The sequence below is a fragment of the Bactrocera dorsalis genome, chromosome 5 (assembly GCF_023373825.1).
Source record: "Bactrocera dorsalis isolate Fly_Bdor chromosome 5, ASM2337382v1, whole genome shotgun sequence".
NCBI lineage: Eukaryota > Metazoa > Arthropoda > Insecta > Diptera > Tephritidae > Bactrocera > Bactrocera dorsalis.
This window is the reverse complement of record NC_064307.1, coordinates 8,828,742-8,850,021: the sequence shown is the minus strand read 5'-3', so window position 1 is coordinate 8,850,021 and position 21,280 is coordinate 8,828,742. Positions and strand designations below refer to the sequence as shown.

The following is a 21,280-nucleotide window of genomic DNA, read 5'->3' as shown; positions in this document are numbered from 1 at the left end:
TAATTTTCTTCCACAAATAGTTACAATTTGATTGCTTACTTGCAATGCCCAGCTAATATAGAATATAGAAAGAATATTGACAATTTGTACATTTTTAGTACTTTTTATTGGAAAAATATTTCACTGTGCAGTATTGTTTACATAAATGGCGTTAAAAAATTACACAAATTTTTCTTACATTCTAGAATAAAAGAATAGAGCGTTGTAAATTGTGCTCAGATATTTTAAATTTCCTTTTGGACGGAATGGTTTGAGAAGTCTATATTTTATGATTACACAATAATCTTACTGTATTCGAATTAAAGTTGATTACTCAAGGCACTTATTTATAAAAGGATTTTGTGTCATATAATGTTTTACATATACAAAGTTTGTACTATGTCTCAACGTGGGTGTCGTCGTAATATTTATGTTTACATTTTTAGAATTATTCGTATTTTATGGAACGTGGATTCGAAATAAAAATTGTAAATTTTAATTTTAATTAATGCATTTGTAAAATTAGTTCAGGCATAACTGATCTCGTGCTCATAACTTTTTTCATCCCATTCATGATTATCGGGAAGTGCGTGATGGCGTAAACCACAAAGACGTGGCCCAAATCGCAATATTAATATAATGACACCCACAATAAAAAGAGCAAGGGCAGCTACAGCTGGAAAAAACAAAATAAATGCCATCTTTCTACTGCTTGTTGATTTAGATATCGCTTTCACGCTTCTGCAGTTCAACGTATTCTTCACGTTGTCGTTGTTGATGTAATGTACGGCCTTGCGGACGTTGTGGCCTTTGTTGTTGCAATTGATGAGAAGGTGGTTCAATTTGTATTTGCTGTTGCACGTGTACTTCCGGTGCTTCGATGTCTTCGCGGAAGATATGAGTTTTCGGCTATAAAAAAAAAGAGAAATTATACATTATGTTATACTTTAGAACATTATAGTTTGACTAAATTATTTCGAATATTCGACAAAAAGATTGTATTACAGCTGATATACATATGCACATATCCCTCACATGTATTTGAATTATAATAATACATTTTTACTAAATCCTGTTTTCATAAAACTGGACTTAAACCATCAATATTTGCAAGGCAAAAAATATTTCTAATTGAATGATGAAATTGATTCAATTAACAAATTTTGAAAAGAAAGAACGCGTTTAGTTTGTAAGGACAGCGTCGAAAAAAATTGTCCACTACATTTCTTTTCCATATTGTGCTATTAGAGTTTTATAAAAAAAAAAGGAAATTGTATCTTAGTAACTCTGAAGAAATGCCTGGAAATATAAAGAGTCTGTTCAATAAAAATTTAAACTAAAATGGCAAGCGATGTAGAAGTGCCCGAAAGCATTATTAAAAATTTTTAAAAGCAACCGTAGCGGTCTTCTAAGAAAATAGCAAAAGAGGAAGTGGCTAACCGTAAAATAATTGCTCGCCTTATTAAACGCTTTACGTAAGATGTGGGTATTGATAGTAAGAAATATTCTGGTAAAAAGAAGAAACCAAATTAAGTTGTAACGATTCGAAAGAAAACCCCCAAGCATTTCGAGTAGGAAATTGGCGTGGAAGGCTGACTGACTAAATTCTTTCGTACGCAGTATGTGGCACAATGGATGACAAGTCTTGTGTTTTTCGGACTTCTCTCAGGTACTTGGACAGGATTTTTACACAGTCGATTCTCGAGGATGTATTGCGGTTTTAATAAAAAGGGAGATGAAGACAACAAAAAAGTGACTAAAAAAATTCAAGACTTTAAAAGAAAGTCGTCTTCAGCATTTAAGAGAGTATTGGACACTACCATAAAGCATTAACGGATGGGATTCCGGAAAAACTAAAATTTTTTTTATTAATTAAACATAATTCTTGATAAGTTCCTCTATGATTCAAATCCAAAATAAAAATTTCCAATAAAATATTTTAGTTTATAAATATCGAACTACTGGTTTAATTGACGATTTTTGTAACGAACAATTTTATTTGACACAATTCTTAAGTTGCTAAGATGACAGTCCTTGAATAAATTTGATTGATCTGCTAGGCATTTTTAACCAAAATATCTTAATTCAGAATTGAGAAAAACTCAATGGTTTACTTATTGATATATTTACCAGAGTAGTATGAGGAATTACATGAGATTTTGACGAGAACTTGTTACCTTGCTATAAACTAATCAACAAGAAAATGTCCAAAGTTTCAACCACATCATGTAACCACCCCTATCAACACATTTGGGTGACTCACAACGTGTCATAACGCAACGTAAAATCATTAAATCATTAGTTTTTTCACTTGATTAAAAAAACTGCTGTTTGGTTGCATACAAAAATTAGTTTACAGAATTGAAATTTTCAATGCAATGTTATCAATTCGATAATGTTATAACTTTATGAGACTAATTAAGAATTGTAATTGTATACATTCATTTTTGTATGTAATAAAACAATTTTTTTAAACAAGTGTAAAAATTTATGAATTTATGATGCGTTATGGCAAGTTGTGAGTACCCTAATTATAGGCTTTATACTTTTATACTCTATAAGCAATAAGTCAAAACAATTATAGTGTTCTATTCAGTTCAAAGACTTACGTAGAATCGTTCAAAATATGAGGCGTCTTTTAGTTCTGTGAAGTCCAAGGGTGGCTGCAAATGTGGCGTAGCTGACCAAATAGAAACCAACCATCGGTTACCTGTTAATCCGATTACATTAATATTTTAATATTACTTTTATAACTCAAATTTAACCTGTGTGCCTATCCTGCCAATATTTACGATGTTTTGAGCAACACCCTAATATTATATTTAAAATGATAATGGAACCAAGTACGACAGTACAGACAGCGATCGTCACATAAAAAGGGGAGAAATTTCCATAGATATGTCCAGTAAAATATGGATTCTTTTCATAAGCCGTACGTTCTTCAATTGTTGACATAGTTACTTTACCTCAATCTTCACACGACTGCTCTGGATAGAAGGAAAGCTAACGCTACTAAGTGTAAAATTATCTGAAAGTGTAGTCCAAGGTTTCATATAATTTGCTTATTGGATTTAAATTTACTTCTAACAAATATGATCAAAATCAAGTCAACGATTGTTGGTTAATTTATTGTCACGTATGTATGTACATATGTACGTATACATATACACATAAGTTGTCTTGGAATTGTGTTGGAAAATATTTAGCAGAATTTTTTCTAAACGTATTCTTCAACAACTACATTAAAACCATTTACGAAACGTTTTATTCATAATATGTAATATTATATATTATAAAAACACTTTTAATGTAAAAACGTTAACTCACACTATCCAATTAGAAATGAAAACAACGCCCTAATCGCACTCTCAGTGAAAATAAAAATATATCGATATAAAATCGGAAATTAATAGTATATTAGGGATGGTAAAATTTCGATATGAACAAAACAAGTTGAAAAGTTTTATTAAAAGGAATGAAAAATTTATTACACTGTGCTGTGTGCCAAACGGTAGAAAAATACAAATTTTGAAAGAAGAAATTGAATATATTATAAATTTGTAATTATGTATGTATGTATTAATCGCCACGATTTGTTCTTATAGTCCATATAAATTACATTCTGTTACATTATTGAATTAAGATTAAGAAATTAAGTCTTGCCTCACCTGGGTTGCGCGGTTACCATGTAAAACTACTACTGGGAGAGAAAAACCTGAAGGTGTTCAAACAAATAAGAAATCTCCCTGGATAAATTCGGTCAAGGCTCAATAGACACCTATGTATATAATATGGGCTAGTCTTAAACTGTGTAGATTCTGTGAAAAGGAGACAGAAACTCCGGAGCTCTAGAGTGCGTCCCAATCTGTAGACGCAGACACGAAGTCCTGGTATTCCCGTATACTTGCAGGGAATGCATTGGCACTCTAACACCTAAAAGTGAGTCTTTGGGATAAAGGGACGAAATTCTAAGGTCCTGGAGAAATTAAGTAATAATGTAGTAAGAAGCACTTATGTACATCTTACGCATTTTCGTTCTGGCTATTATAACAGATTAAACTCCTACCTATCCAGAATAGACCCCAACATATGTATCTAATAAATGCCCCGCGTGTAATGAGTCTTTGCATGATACTGACCACCTCTTTGCATTCATTTTTATTCTCACAACCGTTCTTTACTACTCGTGATGGCTATGTACGTCCATATGTAGACCCTCGAAACTTTCATTCATTATTTTTACAAAATTGCAATGTAAATATGTACATACATACATATGTATGTATATACTTGCAAGTAAATGTAAGTATGAAGATACATATTGGGCGCATGCCCACTATATTGTTTATATTTATAATTGAGAATTCTCCAAATTTACTAAAAGTGAAAAAAGCCGCCTATGACCCACATATGCAAATATTTTCGTAAATACGTACATGTACATATGTAACCATCTGCATCATATTGGGAAACAAGCACTTGTTGCGTTTGACCGGCATATACCATATGATAAGCAATTGTAAACAATAATTAACCGCAGGCGCAGATTTTAGCTGGAGCATGCGCATTGCTCCATTAGAAACGTCACACCGGATGAGATCCTGTCGAACTATATTTTTCCTTTTGTAACACATAGCTTTAAATTGATGAACTCACTAATCTCGCAAATATTCGTAAATTTTGTGGAAAACGGTGTAGACACAAATTTTCTTAGAAAAAATGTGTTATAAAAATATTTAAATATATCGCATTAATAGAGATAGAGTCATATAATTAGAGTTAATATAATAATTATTACTTTAGCTGATACAATTATCTACACATTAAAAATGATTCAAAACTTCCCTACGGCAATAACCAACTATTATTGTAATATTTAATAACAGAGTGACGGATTCCTATGAAAAAAATCATTTACTTTGTGATTTTTTTAAATACAGCTCAAAGCATAAAATAATTAATTTAAAACGAAAAATGGCGTGCAAAACGGGAATCAATTATATATTAATATGTTTTTTTGTGTTATACCCTAACGGTGCTAATTTTGCTCCAGGAGAAAAAATCAATTACAACCTGTGAGTGCATTTTATCCGTTCAATTTTTGTTTCGAACTCGTCTTTAATAACATAATTTTAATTTCAACACAGTGCAAATTCCTGGGCTGACAAATTAGGCATGGAATTGTTCCATTTGGGTGACTTTATCACGAGAAGAAAAGAAGTTCAAGAGGTAAACAGATGTTACATCTAAGATTATGACCATTACATTATTGATTTTACAAATAAAGTTTTCTAAAAGAAAGTGGGTTAATTGCTCATTGACGATGCTATTTGTAATTAACAGAGTTTGTGTGCTCTGGGTCGCTTATAATAGTAAGATTTCAGAACATTTTCTTATTTCATCCATTTTCAATAAAGTTCTATTTTAGATGTTCCTCCCTTTAAATCAAATTAATATTTTTTTATAAATATGAATGTACGTATGAAACTACATTTATCAATAAATTTTTTAAGAAAGTTTTCGCAATTTTAAATTATGTCGGCAAACCGAGATTTCATATATGTAGGTTCAATGGTTCGAAAATTAAAAGCAAAAAATGTTTGATTATAAATTTTGTACAAAGTTAATACACAGCACTTTATTCATGAACAAGAAAACGTGCCAAGTAATTTTATTTGAAAAATATCGTATCTTGAATTACAAATTGAACAAATAACAAGCGTTTGGTCTATTCCAGAAAATATGTGTTGATTGAAAATTAGTCAAAAGGAATCAATAAACCTTATGAAAGGGATCATACAGTTGTGAAAACGTTTGTAAAATCATATCAATAGTTACACGAACATGCAAACATTATGTTCATTTGTAGAGCTATTTAATATTTTTAAACTTACGTAAATATATAAAATATTATTGTCTTTACCTATTGTGACTTATGAATTATGTATTTTTCTGAAAAGAGTTTTAAAGAAGCACAAGTAGTATCTCGATCAGGAGCCAAAATCGTGGAAAATATGGCACACGATATAAAAATGATGATGGAATTAAAAATAAGTGCAGTGCGGGTAAGAAAGAATTTTAACAATTATATATCTACATACATATAGTATATTGTAATTAACTCAATATACAAACGCATATACATACATAGTATGTATGATTGAATATGAGTTTCTCAAATCTAATAGAATGTTATTATTTCAAGCGAATAATGGATACAGCGGAAAACACTGCGTTGTCGCACCAGAACGAAAAGGAGGATCTGTATTTTTCCTATTATAATGCTAAAGATATGAGAGAACCTGACGATCCAATACCAACACCTGCGCCTCGTGAGCTGGACGATATGGGCGAGCCACACATTTTTGTACCACCCAAAGAGATAGTTCTAACACCGAAAGCTGAATTTTTCAATATGCCAGTTAATCTGAGCGTCAGTTCAGTGCATGTGCCCTTAAACGTTTTCGATCGAGGTTTGATTTCCCTTACCATAATTGGTTTTTGTTTTATTTCTACATTTTATGAGCATTTACTTATGAGTCACGAACATTTTTTTGAATCATTCAAGCTTTTTCGAATACAAAACTTATTGTAGTGTATTGCTAAAAGTATGCTTGCGATCAAAAACGTAAACAATTTCGTCAGGATATCTTGCGCAGACACATTTCGTGCTCATGCTGTACCTTAACGCCTCTATATGTTTATGTGAAAGCTTTAAAAGCTTTCAAATGCGCCAAAGTGACTGCGTAAATGATTCTGACCAAAGTTGAAAGCGAGTCTATAGTCTACACACAATTGCATTAAGAAACGACTGAACTCTTGAACGTTTACTGTAACAGTTATTGTATTAACAGAAAGAAGTATTACAGATTTGCATATAGTACTTATGTTTCACCTACATTTGTACATTTTTACATAAGTAATAAGATCAATTATTTGTAGCAGTAGGTAACTATTATGAAAATGCAATCGTCAATATATCACTGATGTGTTGAGATTTGCAAATTCAGGAAAGTTAATTCATAATTGGTAATAAGTAACTCCGAAAGGTGACTTCAGAATCATGCTACCAATCTATAGCTAATTACAAATTTGCTCTTTCAGCTTGAATCCTTCTTACATACATAGTTGTTATTGTCTTATAGATCACTGTAATGCTTAAACGAGACAAGACAAGACGCTAATATCACTTACTGCAATTTCATCATCTGTTATTTTCTATTTTTTTTATTATGCAACACGAAAATAAAATTTAACAAAATCTAAACTTCTCTTCCCATAAAAATACAAAAATAATAAATTGCAACACACGTTTTTGCATCACATTCATCAACAATTACATATACATACACTTGTCACAAAAAATGCAAATCTGGAAATTGATCTAGCCAAGGAAGTCATCAAGTCCATTCAATGGTCGGAGAATTTAGATCAAATATTTCGTGATAATTACAAAAACGATCCAACATTGTCGTGGCAATTTTATGGCAGCTCGACTGGTTTCATGCGCCAATTCCCGGCAGCCAAGTGGAAAGCTAAACCAGTCGATTTGTATGATTGCCGACTGCGTTCATGGTATATGGAGGCAGCGACAAGCCCCAAGGATATCATCATTCTATTGGACAGCTCGGGCTCTATGAAAGGACAGAGGCTAGATATCGCAAAGAAGGTTGTGAATACAATACTTGATACGTTGGGTACCAATGACTTTGTGAACATCTTCACCTTTGGGAAAACAGTAGAGCCAGCCGTCAAATGTTTTGAGGAAACACTAGTTCAAGTATTGATTTTTATTCTTATTAATTGTTATACATTTTTACAAATCGCACATTTTTTCATAACTTTTTAAATTATATTATATCTGTAGGTTTTGTTATAAAATATTTGAAGTCAAAAAGTATCAGAATATAAATTGCTAGAATTACTTATTTTCTGTTTCAATAGACTGAATCTGTATAAACCAAAAACAAAATCGATACCGTCTATTCGGTTGACTTTAACAATAAACATGATATCGGAAATAAATTAACAAAATACCAATAAATGGTAAAAGTTGTTTCACACCCGCAACGCGATAATTAAGTATAATGCACTTTTTATTGTACGATTTTAATTATGTACTGTCTTATCATTTGTCTGTCTGAAGTTAGTACTCGTAGATCTGATTTCGATTTTAGCTGTCCAGTCCAGTTTAGTTAGGACTACTACTCTATTAAAGCTCGAAGTTGCTTTCATTTGTTTTCAATTTCAATTTGCAGACGAAATCATTTAGATGATATACATATAGCACCCATAAGAGGGAAAGTTCAAATTTAAAATCTTATAAAATATGTCTTCAAGAAAAGTAGAAAACCTCGACAAAGCTTAAGAATACGATTTTTTTTTGTGTTTTACATTAAATTTTCCGCTATTGATTTCCTAAAATATTTTTTTTTATTTATTTACACACCTCACCTCTCACATCTACACTCCACCCACACTAAACTTTTATTCCTTCACTGATCATCAGGCGAATCTTGGCAATATTCGGGAGCTCATGGAAGGTGTTGACTCTATAACAATTGGCAACATTGCCAATTTCACCGCTGCATTGACGAAAGCTTTTGAAGTTTTGGAAGTATTTCGTACGGAACAACGCGGCGCGCAATGCAATCAAGCCATTATGATTGTCAGTGATGGCGCACCTTTTGCCTATGAAGAAGTTTTCGAGCAATATAATTGGCGCGACCTACCATTTAAGCCGGTGCGCGTTTTCACTTATCTAATTGGCAAGGAAGTGGCAGATGTCAAGGACATTAAGTGGATGGCTTGTGAAAATCAAGGTTATTACGTACACCTAAGTGATATGGCCGAAGTCCGCGAGATGGTTCTTAATTACATACCAGTGATGGCTCGGCCTCTGGTACTAGGTAAACATGATCATCCTGTTGTGTGGACACAAGTATATGCCGATGTTATTGTAAGTCTGGGTTAAAATTCATAAAAATATTAGATCTAAAAATGGCTTACTACATAAATGTTACGGTGATTTAAGGATCCGAAAATATCAGATTGGATGTGGGAGGTGAAGCAATGCGACGATCAACGCGAAGATGTTTTAGAGTTTCGTCGCGAAGGTTACCGTATGCTGGAGCCAAATGAAGTACACAAACGCATCTATCAGCGCAACAAAGCGGTATTTCAAGAAACACACATTTATTACTCTTTGAACACTTGTTCTTCTACTTGTTCCTTAATAATTTACAACTATTTTTATTTTAATTTATATGTGAACATCGAAGGCCTGGAATCAGCCACTCGAATCGGATGTGTATCAATTTATGACCACCGTTTCCATGCCAGTTTATGATCGGCGTATGAATGCTGTAAGTATCTTCATAATACACAGTAATTAAGATTGGTTAATCTTGCGAGATTCGATTCTAATTAATAAGTACATATACGCCAAAAGTGGTAAAATGAAAATTTAATTTCGAAAAGTCAAAAGTCAAATATTTATTATTACATTAAAAAACATTTACTTATACATACTATATTGCATATGCCTATGCTCATATGTAAGCACATAATACTATTTACCTACTGTATATACTAATCAACAACCAATCGAATATTACACAAACAGAATATCACCGAAGAGGTTTTAATAAATGAGGCGCTGTGGGAATTGCAAACTCGTGAGGTACCTAGAGTGATAACAAACCAACAAATTGTGATTAGTTTCGCGTAGTAAAAAATCCGTTGCTAAGTTCCAAGTTAGCGTAAACCAATTATTGTTTCGTTTTATGTTTAATAAACATTAACTGAATTCAATATTAACATATACCATATATACGTATATACATACATACTTAGCTAGTGTTAAAATTTTGGTAAATTTTTACCAAATTTTTGTAGAATGAACCAATTAGATACATACATACACATATATGTACTGTCTTGTCAACTATACATAAAATTTTTATAAGCCATAACCAATATAAGCAAGATACAAGTCTATACAAAGTAAACATCGTAAGAGCAAGAGGAACTTGGGACACAACAGTTATTATCTTTCTCAATATCTATACGGTAGAATATTTTAATTATTACACGTTTCTTGCCTTGCTTTCATTACTTTATATTTAAACAATAGTGTTGTTCAAACATAAATCGAAATAACAATTATAAACACAGAAGTAGGAAATCATTTGATTTAGGCCTATACATACCTAATTTACCATTCAAACGACTTTGTCTCTTCGCTGGACTCGTACTAATTTACAATTACTAATGCAACAGTTCTGCAATTTCTTAATTAATTGTTGTAATTACTTTGGTGACAAGGGGGGTTTAGGCCACGACTAGTGCCTGCGTAAGCTCATGGTGCAATATGTTAATGAATACCCTTGATATACTATATGTAATTATTTACTAAGCAAGTGGTCAAATGAAAACCATTAAATGGTTAAACTAAATAATTTCATGAGTTGTGTACTCAATCTATATTAATAGGTTCTCAAATATCTCCCTTTTTTGCTCTTTATTCAATGTTTTATAAAAAGTGATAGAGTGAACGTAGAAGTCGCCCTCCTTATTTGCGAAGAACTCGGTCACCCACTTTTCACAAGCCTGTTTTGAGTTCAACTTAACACCAACAAGGGCCTTCGCCATGGACAGGAACACGTGATAATCACTTGGCGCTATGTCTGGGCTATATGATGGATGCGATAAAATCTCCCATCCGAATTCCCGTAGCTTCTGACGAAACATGAACGAAGTGTGATACACTACACTCTTCCTGTTGGCCAATTCTGCACGCTTCTCGACGATCGCCTGCTTCAAGCAGTCCAGTTGTTCGCAGTAGGAGCAGCTCATAGTGGGTGATTCCCTACCAATCCTACCAAACATACAGCAAAACCTTTCTGGCCGTCAATCCCGACTTGGTCACTGTTTGGGACGATTCAACGGCCTTCGACCACGACCGTTTTTGCTTGATATTGTCGTATGTGATCCATTTTTCATCGCCAGTCACCATCCGCTTTAAAAATGGGTCGAGTTCGTTCCGTTTCAGCAGCGTATCGCAGGCGTTGATTCGATCCAGAAGGTTTTTTTGCGTCAAATCATGCGGCACCCAAACATCAAGCTTTTGTCGTTTGTTTGTTTGGTGTCGTTTTCACCCGCTCTGAATCGTCGAAACCATTCCTCCGCAGTTCGAAGGGATAGCGTACCATCCCCCAAAACCACATTAATCTCACGGAACGTTTCTCTAGCGCATTTGCCTTTAACGAAGAAAAACTTGAAAATATCGCGGATTTCAGCGTTAGTGAACTCCATGTTTACATGTCTCTGTCAAGACCTTTCAAAGATGCATAGTATTGCCAGATACGAGCTCTGTAGCGCTTTATAGATAGCCGCGAAATTCAAAAGATAAAGCGAAAGGGAGATATTTGACAATCGAATATATTTATGAAATGAAAATTTTTACGAAAGTTTAATATGGAAAAGGTTTATTTAGATGCTGCAAAAAATTTTTTTTAGTTCATATATTTACTATTCCGGCCTACTGTGATGGCTTCTATTCATGTTAAACCATATTAAGTAGCTTGAAATCTAGGTTATGTAATAAGTAATATTAGTTTAGTTTTCTATGCTTGAGTTTTTTGATAGTTTTAGATTTTGCGGCGGTAATTTTACTGATTGCTTCAAATATTACCACACAAATTAATTAAACATTTATACATATACAATATATTAAAGTCAAATTAGTACGTAGAGAAAGACGAAATACTTATCTCATTGATCGTAATTTATTAATTGGTAGTAATTTGTTTATTGTGACAAGTATAAAAGATTGAGTAAAAAGTCAATGTGTGTTATCCACTAAATTGAATTTAATAGTTGAAATAAATTACATTATTTAAACATAATAATTTCGGTAATTTCTGTGGATTTATATAATCGAAATTGCGCAACTCTATGTGCAAACATACGTATTTATCGAATGTAGATTGATTTCCCTGTTGTTAATCATACCAATAATAGTTGGAGTAGGCTGTACATCCGTTATTTACTTATATTCTATTTGACTCACTTTATTGCAAATGTATCCTTAGACGAAAATCGCCAATCTATTGGGTGTCGCAGGCACGGATGTACCCATAAGAGACATAAAGAGAATGCTCTCCCCGTTTTTGGTAAGTTTGTAAAGATACAAAGTTGTTCTTATTACTTCAAATAATTTATTTTTATTGAATATTGTACAATATTTGATATTTTGAACTAATGTAGTATAAACAATATAAAAAAAATATATAAAAAAAATATATAAAAATTGCTTTTGAAATTGGAAAACTAATACGCGCCCATTTGATTACAGCTCGGTGTCAATGGCTATGCATTTATTGTGACAAATAATGGCTACATCCTATTTCATCCTGATTTTCGTCCAATTGTAAGTTCTAAATGATTAACAAGTAATATAAACAGGGAATAAGCAAGTCTCCATGATTCCGTATTTTACACTTTTAGTTTCAAGGCAATATTTTAAAACCAGCCTATAACAGCGTAGATATGATTGAAGTTGAGCTATTGGACGATGATCGAGCACCGAGGGATTTCAATCCCGTACTACTAACGGTATTTAAATAACAGTATAAGCTCATTCAGACAAAGAAACTTTTGTTGCGGCAACGCAGAAAAATTTATGAATGAAAACTATTTTTTCTGTACTACGTAATATAATATTTTAAGAGGTATAAGACTTTAAGAAAATTATATAAAGAGAAGTGCTGAAAATGGTCCATGTGAACGGAAATGACAAAATCAAGAAATAATCCTTTGCTAATAATGTGCAACAAAAAATTTCACGTCTGAATGCAAACTTACAGAGTTTTGATTTGTCTTTATATATGCAATTATTAACTTTTTAAAATTTCACAGATTCGTGATTCGATAATAAATCAATCAACTGGTAGTAAGTGGATGTTGGTAAAAAATCACTTTGACGAAATGGTGAGCAAGCATATAACAACTCATCCTTTACCCATCTGCCTACTTACATATGAATATGTTTAATTTCATCTTAGAAACGGGTTGCTCGCATCAAACGTCAATATTATTGGAGAGCGATACCTAATACACCGTTTACTCTTGTAATTACGTATCCTGAGCAATATGGTGTACATCGCCTCTCCATAAGAGCAGAAAATGAAATACACCGCATGAATATTAAAGGTGAAAACTTGTTAAACTACTTTGGTGGCAAACGCTGGAAAATTCATCCAACATGGTAAGTCAGATAAAAAAAAAAACATTATGTTAGTAAAAGCATTCAAAAAGTTAACAAGTTTCCCGCAAAGTACACCGATTTACACAATTTTTTTAAATTTGTTTCTAGGTTGTATTGCAAGCACAACAACAAAACTTTTACAACACCAGAAGAAGAGCTGGTTTGGTTTTTGAATAAAATGTCACAGCCTGGTTGGAGGTGGCCACTAAGTAGAAGTGCGGTGCCGCCAGAACACGCAGCCCTTTTATTTTGTAAGTAAATATTAAAAAGAAATTGAAATTCAATATAAAATAATACTAAATGCGCTCGCTCTTCATGCCCAGTCTAACTATAGTAAAAATTTACTTAATTTTATTATTGGAACATTAATTTCCAGAGGTAAAAGTAGGTTATTTCCATATATTCTTCCTATGTGTGCCGTTATCATGCCCAGTAATCGCTATTATTCACTAAAACGTTAAATGTTCAACTTTTAAAGTTAAAAATCTCAACAATGGAGCGGAATATGCAGTTTTAAAGGCATTGGAATGTCCAGTTGATTTAACGATATTATAATTCTGCAGTTTAATTGATGCAATTAAAGAAAATATTTCAACGACGTAAAAGCTGAGCAATAGTCATCTCTTATTTAACGATTTGTCTCAACGTATTTAAAGTGCGTTACTTTCTCTTGATTTAGATGAAGAGAAAAATAGACACTTCCGATACCGTTTACTCTTGGGTGAAATTTCATTATCTTTACGATTTGATTATCTTTACGATCTTTCAGCTAGTTGTGAAAATATTGGAATTCTTCCCATGTTTACTTTTGATAGAATACTGTCAGATCCTTATACTCTACAAAAAATAACAAATACTAATTATTTAGCATCTCTTCAAAACGCTACAAATTCGTTCATATTTATCAGTTTTCGAATATGAGAGCTTTTTAGATTATTTTGTTCCGCACATACTAATATTTGATTTGATTAGTAATGCGAAAAGACTTTTTCGACTACCCGATAAAATGTTCCGTTGGGGATCGTTTCAATTAACAAATAGTCCCTACAATTATATGTACATATAACTTTTCATGAAACATTAGGTAAAACCTTTTAAATAACATTAGGTAAAATCACGCATATAGACAAGTAGGCATACATTTACTTATGTGTGTATGTTTGTTCTTCATGTTAAGTTTTTCGTATACAACTTTTTATCGCAATGATCATAATTTACATATGTAAATGCAAATCCACAGCTAACACATCCTCCGGGCGCATACCATCCATAAATGATAAAGAAAGTTACTATTGTGAGTAAAATTTCGTTTCGATTCTGTTTGTAATTGCTCGTAAAAAACAATTAAATATGTAAAGTAACGTTTTTTTAGTTATATCGCAAAGTTCACTAAAAAGCACCCACTAAATAATCACATATTCATTCTTGTTAGTAAATTTTTCAATTCGCCCCGAGCATTCACACCAGAGCACATACTCGTAGCAAATATTTCATTTAATAGTTTTAATTCCAACATCCCACGAACATTTTAACATATTTATGATAACTATGCACAGACATAAATGTATATATTATTTATTATTATTTTTTAACAAAAAGCGGTAGTTAATCGGAACAACTGTTCTAAGACAATTCTTTAATTATGTCCAGCTTTTTCATAGCCTAAGAACATATCCGCTGTGATATCGTAAGCGTCCTGAAAAAATGCATGTTTTTGTAAGTACAAAGAAGTACCAAAAAGCAAAAATACGATTTTAAACACTATTTTATTAATCAAAATTATAAAATCAGAGAGGTCTCTTCTTATTATATTTGTATACATATTGCATTGATTTACCAATATTTTATTTGAAAAGGTTGTCTAAGGAGTTATGAGAGAGTTTTGATTCTGAAATAGAGTTGTATTTGAAAATATTATGTATTTGAAGAAATCTGCGTTCGGTTTTAAAGAGAAACAGCTACAAAATAGCTGCCATGTTCAAATGTCAAGTTTTCGATATAATTTTTGCAGTACAATTTGTCTTTCGCTTTCAAAAAAGGAGCAATGGCGGCGATCTTTCCATTGTTCTATCTTTCCAATGTTCTATCTTTCCATTGTTGCTAAATTTATTTTCGGCGAGTTTTCTCTCAAAGAAAAACAATGAGAACAGGAAGGCCACCACCGCAGAATATGTACCATTGAGGCTATAGGATCTCAAAGGCAAATTCATGCATTTCATTTTTTATTCCATAACAGCCTCTTTGTTGTCACTTGCGATTGGTTCTTCGCCTGGGTAGAAACTCATCGAGATAGTTTTTATTAAGAGTATTTTTTTTATATAAAAAAAAGGGTTTTATTAAGACACGAAATACTAAATTATAAGGCCAAACTATAAAATTTATGTTTACATCTCTAGTGGTATGTTCATACTTCCGGAAAAAATGAATACGTAATCCCCAGAAATCTGCAACCCTATTCAACCTTAAGAAATTTTAAAAATTTAAGTATTACTTTATTGTCATTCTACTGAATATCTTTAGTTACTATTATTGTTAAGTTAATGAAATCGAAAAATCTCGAAAGCCTAATATTGTTAGCTGAGGAGTTGCCAATATACGAGTATTTTGCATGCTACACATAGTAAATTCACTACCGAAGTCACATTCATAAGTTTCATATTTATTTTGAATAAAAAGAACTTTACCACACCTAAATCCTCTTATTTTTCACCTGCACCAATGACGATTTAATATTTGCAAAAAAAAGTCCCAATTAAGATCGCATACTATATATGGTATTTGCATATGTATTTAATCTTGAAGAAGTACTCACTATACTGGAAGTTACAAAGTCAAATTTCACTATATAAAAACTTTTGCCCATTTTCAACTGTTCATAAAGTAAAAGTATGTGTAGTTTTGTTATTAAACTTAATCTGTCACACCCAGATATGTGCGTACTTAATTCAATAAAAACTTTTATCAAATGAGAAATCAGCTTAAAAGCTATATTCAATTTATATATGTATGTATTCATTCCAGGCGATCGTCAACTCATGCAATCACTTGTTTTTGATGCACGGGTTACCGAATGGTTTTCGAAAAATACAAGCTTCAATTCCAAAGATGACAAAGGGTAAGAGACTCAATTGCTATACATATATATGCTATAAGGTCTTAAAGCAACGAACGGCTAAGCTAAGCTAAGATTCATTATTAATTCTATTTGTTAAAAAATTAACTCAAGAATGTGAGCAAAATTAAAATAGTAATTTGATATTAAATTTTGAGAAGACGCGATAATGCTGACTGTTGAACCAACAAACTTAGACATCACTTAATGACCATATCTATAGATTTTGATTGATTGCTTATTAAATGCACCGCGACCTTGGGTCTATTGCGTTCTTCTAAATCTAGCCCCTGTCAATTGAATATAACTATATATTTTTTAAATAACGAAAATTAAAAAAAAAAAGAATTTTTTCTTACTAACTAAATAATTATGCAGCGAGTAAATAAATATAATGTTTGTAAATTTTCTTCATTTGTTAAAGAAGTATACAAATCATAAGGCTTTATTTTAGCGTTAAATTGAACTTATTTCGCATAAAAATACAATAGTAGCACGTAAAATTCTGTGAGCTTATTTATTATACATTAGCTCCATACGGGTTTGTCCGGAAAGTAATAGAACTGATTTTCTTCCGCCGCGACTGTACTTCGGAGTGTGGTGTTCGCGCACCGACTGCATTGGGCTGGTCAGTTGGCTCCGGGCACCTGGAGAGTCACGACAAACACTTTTGCGCGAAGTGATTTTGTGAGTGATGCAAGCCGAAAATGCAGCGTTCGTTAGAGCAGAGATACGCCGTTGAATTCTGTGTGAAGCTCGGTAAATCTACGACAAAGACATTTGATTTGATCAAGTGGCTTACCCAGATGTTGCTTTCGCAAGAAGACAAAAAAGGGAAGAATGAGCAAATCCAAAGTGAGAGCTCATTTTTGACATCAACGGCATCGTCCACCATGAATTTTTTCCTCCTGGACAAACCGTCAACGCCAAGTTTTACGTGGAAGTTCTCAAGAGACTCAAACGAAGGGTCAAACAGGTCCGACAAGACATCGCAGCCGATTCGAAATTTCACGACGACAACGCTCCGGCTCACACCGCCTTTCTTGTGAACCTAACCAAGGCCGGCATCCCAACGCTTCCGCCGCTGCCCTACAGCCCAGATGTTCTTTTATTTCTTTTCCTGAAAAGGCCGATGAAAGGCAAGGCCGTGACGCCTTCAATGCTTGAAAATCGCGTTGGCAGCACTGCATCGACGCAGAAGGAGCCTATTTTGAAAGTTTTTAAAAAATTGTAACCATTGGTTTAATACATTTTTTTAATCGACCCAGTCCTATTACTTTCCGGGCAAACTCTGTACATACATAGTATACTATACAGCATATTTATTATATTTTTATAGGTTGAATCCTTTTTGAGATATTACTTAGCACAACGATTTTAACATACATAATCAATAAAATGACATTGCCTTATACATATGTATCTATGTAATTAAAAACACATACAGACATTTACCTACTTCCAGTATGCTACATGCACCGTTATAAACATAAAAACATAGTCCGTTTAAATTACTGTGTTTCTTTTTCTCTGCAAAAACTGTCTTCCCTTCGTTTTCTATGTGATTTTTATTTTTTATTTACACACGAGTTCATATTTCTTCCACCTCATTATATATAATATATATGTAAATATCTAACTATTAAAATGTGACTGGATTAGCGCAAGCGCTTCAAGCCCAATAGCCGTTTTAATGGGTTTGTTGCCAAGGTAACATATTGATTACAATAGAATTACATTCATACCTACATATATCTTATTTATTTTTGTGTATGCTATAATAATATACATATACATATTTATATATTGTAAAGTACCTTTTATTTGGACAACTATCTAATGGGTTTCTATTCAACAGAAATGAATTTAAACAACGATTCGGCATAACAGTGGCATTTCTGGCAACGCACAGCGGTTTAACACGATGGCAAGAGTTTCATTCCAACATGGCCGAAGAAGCTGGTACTGGGTAAGGTCCTATGGGGTGTTTCAATAGTTATTTAGTCTACAAAAGAAAATTTTGGAAAAACGGCTAATTAGTTTTCAATATCTCCTTTTAGTCGACGTGAGACGTGTGAAAAATTCGGGAGGTTTTTAAAGTAGGTCTTCGTGGCGATATTAACTTCTTCATTCGACAAAAATGTTTAGCTGCGAATGTCTTTTCAACGTTTGTAATGAAAAGTGGCAGTAATCATGTAGAAGAAGACATTACACGATAATAAAATTTTCTTGTATGTACAAACGTGATAACGATTTATATTTTTCAATTCAACTCAAAGTATTGCCAATGTTCCGTACTATTTAAAAGGACATGAGTCGGTCTATCTTGAGCTAGCTCTTATATAAGTAATATCAGGATTTACGAACATCCGAATGACTTTACTCCATATGATTGGTTATTGTATGTGAGGTACCTTAATGAAACACAGCGAACAATTTTTTAGTATGTGGCATGATAATAGTTAATAGATAAAATCGGGTCGAAACTACCCCAACCCCCATATACTACATATGTATAATGATTTATGCCGAATATGTCGGTCAATGTTTGAGTTATTAATAGTATATGTATGTACATACAAAATTTCTGGGATTCCGATCCTCTGGTTCACATTTTACACCTTAAGTTGTTTCCCTGTCTTTGATTCCTGCAAGTTGCAAGAGTATAAAATGTTCGGTTGCACGAACTTAGAACTTCACACTTTCTTATTTGCTTCAGTTTATATTAAAGAAGCCTCATAAAATATAACTCATTCTATCAGCACCTTAATCAAATTAAAATTTATTGTTATTTTTATTAAATTTAGCGAAACATTTAGCGAACAAAATAAACATGCTATTGACGAGATGTGGTACAAACGCGCAGTAGATCAGCATTTTGTGCACAAGGATAGTTTTGTGTACTCGGTGCCATTCGATGCAGGAGGTAATCAATTTATCGATTTTCTATTTGTTTTTTTATTTGGAAACAATTTTTGGTTAGATCTTGGAGAGGAAATTACAGTGACGGCAAGCAACGCAGTCTTCCACACTGAAGGTGCCAAATTCGCACCTGCCGCCGTTGTAGGATTTCAGTTTCATCATTCTGCGCTGGAGAAGCTTTTCCGAAATATTACGGGCAATGTAAGTAAATTAAATGAAAATCCCAACAGTTTGGTTCAATTTGCTTCCCCTCTATAAATTAGTTCAAAAGGTTGTGCCTCCCACGTTTAAATCCAAAATAATCATATTGAAAACAAATGCATGCACATGTACATACATATATTCGTTCTAATTATAAAATTTTTTTTTTGTAGGGATGTGCTGTTGAGGATCGGGAATGCTACGTTATTGACAACAATGGTTTTATTATTATCTCTCCATATCGTCAAGAGACGGGCAAGTTTTTTGGAGAAATTAACGGTGGTATTATGGCGCGTTTAGTGGACGAGAAAGTCTTCAAACGTGTCACTGTGTATGATTATCAAGCTGTTTGTTTCGAATCCAGCGGTGATATGAACGGATCAAATAATTTACTATCCGTAAGTGATATAAGTACATAAGTAGCTATAGTGCATAAAACTGAAACCTAATCAAATTTGCATATCTCATGTACATATATGATTATATGATCATATTTAATTTCTTTAGCCCCTCTTTCACCTTCTTCGTGCGCTCAAATGGCTGTTCCATACGGTGTTGTGGTATATTGTGCAACTTACCAATATGGCCATTGCCGAGTTTATCGACCCATATATAGATGAAGACATGAATGACTACTCAAACAATGTGAAGAGCAACGACTGGATCCGTTTGGTGACATTGCATCGCACACGGCTCAAATCGTGCGACATGCAACGCCACTTATATCTTATGTACAATGATAAGGATAATGTAGTTTACAATATGACAGCTCATGCGTGTGAACGGCCATTTGTTGTGCTGCCGATACCTAATAGTAATATGATATTGTTGGTAATCGATCAGCGATGCCCACGAGATACGTCCATACAGTTGACGGTTAATCCAGCCCCCATTCCATACCCCCTCGATAAGAATCAAACATTCGCCTGCTATAAGAACGATCGTGAGTTTTCAAGGGTCCGTCCCGTCAGTTGCATAAATAGGCATATAAATGTAAGTACTAAATTTTATACAATAAATTAATAAAAAATTAATTACTACCTAATTTATTTTTGTTGTTTATTTAATTAGGAAAGTACAATAGAATTGTGCGGTAATGCAGGAAGCATACAACTTAACGTAATCCTAATGATACTTGGTATATTGTTGAGCCGATAACTGAAACAATAATGTTTTCCGATTTGCAATTCAAGTCGGTGAAGGGTTAAATAAAACTTAATCTTGTATTTGGCTCTCCTCATGGTTAAATATACTATACAAGGAAACGCTGGTACCTAACAATAATATTTATGCAATTATTATGTTATTATTAATATTATGTTATATTTGTTACGATCAAGGCAGATATTTGAAATTCATCAAAGGTGAAATGCAAATCGAGCACTCAGCTGAATCTCGTGCATATGTATAATATTTCCCCAAAACAATTAGCCAACAATTGTGAATACAAGCAAACGTGTTTGTAGGTTTGTAAAAATATGTATTATAATTATTGTATAGTCTAAAATTAGATCACATTAAAACTTGGTAAATGTGGCTTGTGGAGCTGTTTTGTTATAATTGATTTATACATGTTACTTAATTTATTTTGAAAACTATTAAACTCATACAAGAACCCATATGTACATACAATTGAGCGAACCATTTCGACAATGAATAAAGTAGTCATAAGTAGCCTTATTAGCGTCTCTTATAACAATATATAGAAAATTTATTAAATTGCCATTGAAAAATAAATAAAAAGATCTTTCAACTATTTCAATCATCAAATTGTTTACAAATTTCCAATATAAAAG

General features: G+C 32.8%; 3 protein-coding genes across 16 annotated transcripts; 1 reads left to right on the top strand and 2 right to left on the bottom strand.

The window, feature by feature from the left end:
- Window positions 1–83: 83 nt before the first annotated feature.
- Window positions 84–680, bottom strand: LOC105231334 (uncharacterized). Its single transcript, XM_011212586.4, has one exon. The coding sequence runs from the start codon at window positions 678–680 to the stop codon at window positions 507–509; it is 174 nt and encodes a 57-aa protein (XP_011210888.1). The 3' UTR covers window positions 84–506.
- Window positions 84–3,003, bottom strand: LOC105231335 (uncharacterized). The gene is made up of 3 exons (XM_011212587.4): window positions 2,745–3,003; window positions 2,589–2,689; window positions 84–888 (listed from the first exon to the last, which is right to left on the bottom strand). The coding sequence occupies exons 1-3, from the start codon at window positions 2,932–2,934 to the stop codon at window positions 700–702; spliced, it is 480 nt and encodes a 159-aa protein (XP_011210889.2). The 5' UTR covers window positions 2,935–3,003; the 3' UTR covers window positions 84–699.
- LOC105231331 (voltage-dependent calcium channel subunit alpha-2/delta-3) lies at window positions 2,885–21,246 on the top strand. Of its 14 annotated transcripts, none has more exons than XR_007422806.1 (26): window positions 2,963–3,131; window positions 4,866–5,054; window positions 5,127–5,208; window positions 5,940–6,044; window positions 6,185–6,452; window positions 7,368–7,759; window positions 8,489–8,938; window positions 9,014–9,154; window positions 9,261–9,344; window positions 9,605–9,661; window positions 12,075–12,155; window positions 12,338–12,412; window positions 12,490–12,597; window positions 12,901–12,972; window positions 13,047–13,249; window positions 13,358–13,500; window positions 14,490–14,543; window positions 16,271–16,364; window positions 18,024–18,071; window positions 18,220–18,330; window positions 19,169–19,287; window positions 19,345–19,484; window positions 19,658–19,882; window positions 19,992–20,477; window positions 20,556–20,754; window positions 20,829–21,246. XR_007422806.1 is itself a non-coding variant. In XM_049457039.1 (25 exons), exons 2-25 carry the CDS (start codon window positions 4,954–4,956, stop codon window positions 20,640–20,642), a joined length of 3,726 nt encoding a protein of 1,241 aa, XP_049312996.1. In that variant the 5' UTR covers window positions 2,885–3,025; window positions 4,866–4,953; the 3' UTR covers window positions 20,643–21,246. The 14 variants fall into 14 exon arrangements, 12 of the variants coding, with proteins under 12 accessions (XP_049312996.1, XP_049312997.1, XP_049312995.1 ...); XR_007422805.1 differs by having other exon boundaries at window positions 20,825–21,246; XM_049457039.1 differs by having other exon boundaries at window positions 2,885–3,025; window positions 20,556–21,246.
- Window positions 21,247–21,280: the final 34 nt, after the last annotated feature.